Source organism: Diabrotica undecimpunctata, chromosome 2, assembly GCF_040954645.1.
Source record: "Diabrotica undecimpunctata isolate CICGRU chromosome 2, icDiaUnde3, whole genome shotgun sequence".
Taxonomy (NCBI): domain Eukaryota; kingdom Metazoa; phylum Arthropoda; class Insecta; order Coleoptera; family Chrysomelidae; genus Diabrotica; species Diabrotica undecimpunctata.
The window spans coordinates 120,256,987-120,265,614 of NC_092804.1; the positions used below are offsets into that span (position 1 = coordinate 120,256,987).

An 8,628-nucleotide genomic window follows, 5' to 3' on the forward strand; every position below is an offset into this window, starting at 1 on the left:
CCTTATGTACCACTGCGTTAATAACATTGATTACACTACTAAGTCACTCATTTTGTTCTAAATTTGAGCAGATTGTTCATTATCGGATTTAAAGTTTGATCCACGTTCTATGAACTCAGATTCAAAATTTATTTCAATAATTTCATTCTCAAAGGTTCCCCAATTCATCACACACACCAATTTGAATTATCGATTATAAATTTTTTGATTTTTATCAGGCACAGACTTATTATATTAATGACAAATAACTCTCCTGCATATGTCATAAAGGTGTCCAAAAGGGCTTACCGTTGTTTTATATCTACCCAAGTTATATTACGTATATTTGTATTATTTAGTTTTTAGTATAATATTGTGGATGCCATTAAAATCCCAATACACATTTTTATTGCATAGCCTACCCTAATTATGATTTTTTTTGATGGTTCTATGTAATTTTATATTTTAATGAAATGCATTCGCTTGTATTTAAAATTAAATAATAAATTCATTATTTTTCTAGATCCGATGAAGTCAAAAATGATTTCAAGCAACTAATATCTCATTCTTTCTCCACTGTAATTTTAGAAGAAAAGAAGATAAAGATGATTGACACCCTATTAGATTGTTTAGTTTCAGTACAAATAGAAGAATATAATTCAGCTAATTTTTCTAAAATTTGGACATTGGTGGCCAATGAGTTAACAATAGACTTTTCTGTAGAAAGATTAACTCAGTTTATTAAATTCAAAGAATTCTTTTTGTGGCCTTCTCATCATATGCATTATGTGGATGGACAAGAGAAAAAAGTGAGTAAATAATGAAATTGATATTTATTAAACACCTGTTTTGATGTGATTTTTTGGTTAAATCATCTTTTTCGTTTCAGCAAATAACAATTTATTGGATGAAACTTTACAGAAAGCTAACCAGTGAATCAGATGTTAAAAAAATTGAGATTATGAAAGACTTAGAAAGAGATTTTAAAAACAACCCTCTTATTTCTTCAAACATTACATCCTTGCTGAATGTAATGTCTCAATTTGAAACTAAGTTTAGCAAAGAGTTCGGTAAGATAAATGTTTACTAATAGTCTAATAATATTATAAATTAGGGGCTGTGTATAAGATAATTATTCTTTTCGAGATTATGCAAATATTTTTAATTTAAAAATAAAACGAGATGTGAGAACGTTTTGCTATCGAATAGCGATAGTGAAAATTCTTTAATTAAAGAAATTACGTAGGTAGATACTTTTAAAATGTGGCGTCCTTGGGAGAACAATAATTCCGAGCATGAGGTTGAGGAACCAATACAAGAAGATTCTTATCAATTAGAAGATTTACATTGCGACTATGTGGAACGCAAGCGAAATATTAAATATCTCTCTAACGATACCAAAGGTCTAGTGAAAAATGGGTATGAAGGTATGTTCTGTAAACTTACTAAAGTTGAGGCCATTACAGAAACTGTTTTTTTTTTAACAAAAGTGACAAAATAAACCGTATGTGCCATTTTAGGAGGGACATCTACATCAAGAAAAAAAAGAAGAGAAAAGATAGTGGAAAGTTCCGAAAAATAGAAAGCTACTTGATTCAACCTAAAAGTACAACAAAAATGTATGCAGCAAACAATTTTAGCACGACTTTTCAACTTTCAACAATGAAAAATGTGTAGGTGCATTACCATACAATAAAGGTAAAATAATTATTATTTTACACTGCGGTGGAGAATACGGATGCATCCATTGGACTACCACGATGATGTGGACAGCTGTTTTTTGAGTCTTGGTTAGAAAAAACTCTTCTCCCAAAATTGGCAAAAACAGCGTAATTTTCATGGACAACGCTTCATACCATTCCAGATTAATTAAAAAATACCGAATTCTCCTTGGAACAAATCCCAAATCCAAAAATTTCTATATGAGGAAGATTTGTATTTTGAGGAGACATATATTATGGAAAAGCAATTATTAGAGGTTACTCAAAGTGTAAGCAATTTCAAAAGAAATATGTTGTTGATGATGATGATGTGCTCAAACCACCTCCTTATTTTTGTATATTAAATCCAATAGAATTAGGGTAAACCATACAGATATTGGACACTTAAGAAAATTTCAACTTTAAAAATTTGTAATTCACTTGTTCTCTGCAGATTGAATTGAAATTTATACAAAACGTAGTCTAAACAGTTTATTACAATATGGTTAAAAAGATTTAACGAAAGTGTTAAATCTTTTTGTCAATATATTGTAATATATTTTATTTATTTATAATTATTTATATTTTATTTATTAATTCTTTACTAATTTATTATATTGTTCTTATTTTAATTTATTAAAAAGCACGATAATTTATATCATTTTATTTAACTAATAATACAATTTATTTGACGATCGTAACATTTTGCACGCGGCGCGAATCTCCAGAATTAACTGTCCCTTCCAAATAAAATGTCCTGTTTTATACGCCAGTACAGTTAAGCTAGAAACATCGGCTCGTCCAGAAGGTTCGAATTGTTGTTTTTATAACATCGTGTGTCAGGTAGGCATTACCTAGAAAATACTCGAATGAATAAGCATATTAGTAATAAGCATGTTTACCGTTTTGGGTCAGAATTTATCGCAACAATATATTTATTAAAAATAGTTACTTACAAAAATGATAGTTATTGGACAGTTCATTAGGTTACAGGACACTCAAAATTAGTTATTGGACAACTGCTTTAACACAATAAAAAACTAGAAACAAATAAAAATTACAAGAAAAACCAAAGATTTCTGTGCGGTATGGGGTACCTATATACAGTTGACACAATTAAATTTTGTAATTGCTTCTGTGCTTGTTTGTATTGAGTGAAAAGTTCGTCAATGTTTTCATCCTCACTGTCTTGGTTACTGTTATTAGCATCGGAATTACTATCATGCAAATTGAAGCAGTTGTGACATATAAATAGATCACCATCGTCATAGACAGCATTATGCTTAACAGGAATACAACATTCGTGATAATAAAGACTACAGTCATCGAATTTTAATTTATTTGATTGAATATCATTTGAACAAATAGAACATTTGACTTTTTTTGAATTCTTTTTGATGCTAAACTGGTTTTTGGTTAATTTTTCTTCCCTTTTCCGTTTCCTTTCTTGTTTTTGTTTTTCCTGTTCTTCTTTTAACTTTCCGGTACAGTAGGAGAAGTTAAAAAATTACCCAACAATTCGTGTTTAACAATAATTTTACTTGTAGAGGGTAAGTCATAAACATCAGTTTTATATTGTTGAATATGGATATCATTGGTACTACTACTCTCAGAAATATTTACATTTTCATTACCACTTTGTTCTGATGTTTTTGTCACTTTTTAATGTTTGTGTCTCTATTTTGTAGAACCATTGGGTTATCCCAATGTTTTGGATCATGTTCAAAAAAATTCCAAATTTTGAACAAAAAATTCAAATTATCGTCGCTAGGTAGATTATTCTTTGGATTTTAGGATCTTTTAAACATTTTGTGTAGTCAATAGCATCTGCTTTAAATGGAAAAAAATCCGCAAACCTTGAAACCATTTACTACTGTTTCAGTTTTACAGTTTTTTTTTAAAGCTTGCTCCAATATAGAAGCAAATACAACCTTATTCACTACCCCTCCTGGATGCTGTTCTCCCCATTCTCTGACTGACTGCCGCCAAGCTTCTTTTAGTGGACGAAAAATAGAAAAGTCGCATGGTTGTAAAATCCTTGTGGCGTTAGGATAAAGTGCAATTACTTCAATCTGCAGTTAATTACACAATAGACTTAATTGGTAACTTAAGTGACTCATGTGCCCATCTACAAAAAGAATAACTGAAAGCTTAATATTATATTCAATTAGGTGGGGGTAAAAAACATTCGCAATATACTGATTATTATCGCTTCATTTAGGATTAATGCCTTTATCAACTTGTTCTGGAATACGTTGATAAGGATAAATAAACACAGTGACGTTTTCTTTTGAACAGCTTTTTTCAACATTATAAACATTTTTTGAACCTTTCATAGCAAATACTTTTCCAGTAGATATATTTGAAATCCTGACTCATCTCCATTAAAAATTCTTGATGGATCAGTTAGAACTTCTAGATGTTTTTCTGTAACATAGTTTTCAATATTTTTAAACCAGTTTTTGGTGTCTCGTTCAGATACACAACGCTAGCTGCAGTCACACCTTCACTTGTCCTTTTACTGTCGCTTCAAAAATCCCTAAAAAATCAAACGATAAATACAGATTAAAATACATTTTTTTGGTGACTCACTTTTAACCATCCATCTCCAGGTCGATTATCTTTAAGGTTATTGGGGCGCGGATTTTCGGTTAAACATTTTTGCACGTTGTTTTTTTTAAATCGTTAGCCTTTTAGGGGAAACCTTTCAAAGCGGTTTCTTGTATCCATCTTTAATATTGAATGTAAAATCAAATAATGCTATGGATTAAGATAAATTTAATTCTTCTTCTTCAAGTTCCGCTCCTATCGGAGATTGGAAATCATTCTGGCAATTATAATTTTGTTGGTTACGCGCCTGAATAGTTCAATTGAACTGCATCCAAACCATTCACGGAGATTGCGTAGCCACGAGATTTTACGTCTTCCTACGCTTCTTCTGCCTTTGATTTTTCCCTGCATTATATTCCTTAGTAGTTCGTATTTTTCACCTCTCATGTGCCCCAAGTATTCCAATTTCCTGATTTTTATGGAATTTAAAACTTCGCATTGTTTTCCTAGTTGTTCGAGAACTTGTTCGTTTGTTTTGCGATCCATCCATGATATTTTTAAAATACGTCGGTAACACCACATTTCGAATGCTTCTAGGTTTTTAATGTTGGATTTTTTAAGTGTCCAAGCTTCAACCCCATACAAAAGGGTAGAGAAAATATAACATCGAAGCATTCTTATTCGGAGCGATATATTGATATCGCGATTACAAAAAAGTTTTCTCATTCTATTAAAAGTTGACCGTGCAATTTCAATGCGGCATCTTATTTCTTTTGTCTGATCAGTATCTTCTGTGATCCATGCTCCAAGGTATTTGTACGAAGATATTTGTTCAATTTCTGTATTATCTAGTACTAGCTTAACTTTGATGTTTTGTGCTTTTGTAAATACCATGAACTTGGTTTTCTTCAAATTTATTTTTAGTCCATAATCGTTGAAATATATATTTAGTTGTTCAGCAAGGTGTTGCAGTTCTTCTAGTGTTCCTGCCAGAAGGACGGTGTCATCAGCATATCTTATGTTATTAAGTGGCTCACCGTTTATTATAAGGCCCTCACTGACCTCGGCAAGCGCTAATTCTGAGATGGCTTCACTGTATAAATTGAATAACAAGGGTGATAAAATACACCCCACGGCGAATCTGGATATCCTCGGTCAGTTCATTTTCAACTTTCACTTTTCCTGTTTGGTTTCAATAGAGGTTACATATGATTCTAATGTCTCTACTGTCTATGTTTTTATTTAATAAAATTTATTTAAGCCGATTATGCTGCACTCTGTCAAATGCCTTCTCAAAATCAATGAAACAGGCATATCCTTCCTGATTTATATCCAAGCATCTCTGCGAAAGAACACTTACTGCAAACAGTGCATCTCGTGTTCCCAGTCCTTTCCTAAATTCCATTTGTGTATTACTTATGCCTTCATCTAATTTCTTATGTATTCTATTGTGAATTACTTTTAAAAACAATTTCAAGACATGACTCATTAAGGCTATGGTGCGATGTTCATTGCACTCCTTTGCATTGGCTTTTTTGGGTAGCAGTATGAATGTTGATTGGAGCCATTCTTTAGGTATAAATTTAATGACCGTACCTAACTAGAGTATTCTACTCGCAAGTTAAAATAGGATACGGTCAAAGTGTATTATGTTCCGGATGTTTTAATTTAAATTCTATGGTGGACTTCGGAATTTCATATTTTTTTTCAGCTTTTCTATACTATTCAGTGCTATTTTGGACATCCTTAACATCTTCTATAAGTTTAATCTTATCGTATTTTCTAAGTTTGGGCATTTTACTACAATCCAAAAAAATCAATTTAGTGATTGGACGGTCAAATTTAGTTATTGGACAGCTGTCCAATAACTGTCAAATGGATTACTAAATTAATTTTACTGCTATCTCCAGTTAAACCCTTTGAAAATTGTAGAAATATGTGGTAAGTATAGTTATCTAGTGTTAGTTAGTATAGTTATCTAGTATTAGATCCGAATTAAAATCCCTATTACTGTACGCGATCTACCTTAGGGACTAGAAGTGCCTTTACACCCTTTTAAATAAATATACGATCTTATCTTAAAAATAACACGTAGTTTTGAAAGAAAATTCAGAGCAGATCCTTAACACAATGCTTAAATGTCACTTCACTCACATAACCTAAAAATATTTACCGCCAAAATCACAGAACCCGTTAAAGGCAGAACATAGACATAAGAATGTACGTAATATAGAAACGAGTAGTGCCACCTAGTGAAATATACTCTTGTTAGGACTTGCAGAAATCTTATAATCGTAAGTTAACACTGTAATGTGCAATAACTGTCTCGTGTCCAATAACTGGCGTTTTACCCTAATATGGGCACAATTAAAAGGAAATATAAGCAAAAATGTGGCTCCTACATTTTCATCGGCTGTTTATATTACCCAGATAGAAAAACGCTCCATGATAGACCCATTGGTCAGAGAAAAAGAGAAAGACCCAGAACAAGGTTCCTTGATAACGTCTATGGAGACATGAAGAAATATGGGAATATGTTCTTGGCGGAGAAAGACGATGGATAGGGGCGACTGGAGAGAAATTCTTGAGGAGGCTAGGACCCACGTAATGTTGTAAAGCCAGAATGATGATGATGATGTTTGTATTTGCTGGAATTTTCAAATTAATTGCAAAAGAAGTAAAAACATTACAGCCACAAGTTGGAAAAATGTCATTGAACACGTAATGGGGGTGGAAAACGAATACGCTAAATATTTGCCAACATTAACTAATTTAGTTATAACTGTAATTAAAGTTGTAAATAATTAGAAATAGATCTTTATTTATTGTGGTATTTTTACTTTGTTTAATATATGTTTATATTTGATACTTATATGACTTTCCAGATTTTTCAATTTTGATATATCAGGGAAAATGTACATATACACGCTTTTCTATTTAAAATGATAACTTTTTTATTTTAATTGGAGCAACATTGATAAAAAACATTGTAAGAAAATAATGACATTAATGATTTTTTCGGTTTCCGAGTGTATTATAACTATTATTCTGGTAAACAACTTTTAGATCTAGCTTAAAAGCTAATTTTTCGATAATTTTCCAAACTTTTCTGGTCTCTCTTTGTATTAAGTACAGTACTGTGCGACTTAATTTAATCATACGCTTTTTTAATGAAAAAACAGTTTATTTAGAAAAAAAAAATATATTTTGACCAAACTATAAAGGTGAACTTACATCATTTAGTAGGAAATATGTCCCTCTTTGGCAGCAATTACTGTTTTTATCCGTTTTTGCATATATTTTACGAGCTTCTGACTGTTCCCGGATATCCTTTCATCTCGAAAGTAAACCTGAATGACCATTTCTATCATTTTTATTTTTATAGTACAGTCGATTTTCAGCAGTCTAGCTTTGCAAATGGCCAATAAATTTTCAATGGGGTTGAGGTCTGGCGAATTACCGGGCCAATCTAAAATATTAATCTTCTTATTTTTGAAAAATGTTATCATTTGCTTTGACTCGTGACAGGGAGCAGAGTCCTGTTAAAGAATCGCTCTTTCTTGGGGCTGCCATTTTTGTAGTTCTGTCTCCAAACGCTGTTCCAACATGGATTTGTATTTTTGGCTGTTCATCATGCCTTCGATTGGTACCAAAGATCCAACCCCCATGTATGAAAAACATCCTCAAAACCTTTTTTTGACTGAATGTTTTACGGTTTGATCAATATCAGATGGTGTAAGGTTTTCATTGTCAGACTTCCTGACGAATTTCGACCGCTGTCCCTGAACTATAAAGTGAGTTTCATCTGTAAATAGGTCTTTTCTCCAGTCGTCTACAGTCCAATTAGAGTATTTTTGGCCCACAATAGCCTTTGTTTTTTCATTCCTTCAGCTAGAAGTTATGTGGATGCATTGCCCTTTACCATTCTCCAAAAATCTTTTGCTTATTGGAGCTCTTGGCTTGTTTTTTTGGGTCCAATCTTTTATCTGCTGGTGTTGTTTTTCTCTTTCTTCCGTATTTTCCTAACCTTTCTATCCATTTATCCCGTTTCTCGTTTACGCTTCAAAATCTTGCTTACTAACTAACCCCTGACTCACTCCACACGTCCTTGTGACATAGAAGTGTATTCACTTAACGTGATAATCTTTTCACGCTTCCTAGGCGTCATATCCATGATGGAATTAATCGAAACAAATTCACTAATTACCGAAAACAACACAAAATAGTACACAACAACGCAACCTTAGTAAGAAATGTCCTTAAACACCCTCAAATAAAAGGCAGAGAAAAGTAAGGTTATGTTTTCAATGCTTGACAGTGTTGCCAACTGTGAATATTGGAAAATGTCACAATGATTCCATTAATTCGCACAATAATGTAAAATAATTGTGGTTTTGTT

The 8,628-nt window shown here is 32.1% G+C and overlaps 1 protein-coding gene across 1 annotated transcript in view; it reads left to right on the forward strand.

Annotated features, from left to right (window-relative positions):
- Nucleotides 1–8,628, forward strand: part of LOC140434830 (uncharacterized) — a 91,283-nt gene that overhangs the window by 37,167 nt on the left and 45,488 nt on the right. The window contains exons 9-10 of the mRNA XM_072523396.1: nucleotides 503–788; nucleotides 869–1,049. Of these exons, the coding sequence (XP_072379497.1) occupies nucleotides 503–788; nucleotides 869–1,049 (467 nt within the window). The remainder of the gene's footprint in view (nucleotides 1–502; nucleotides 789–868; nucleotides 1,050–8,628) is intronic.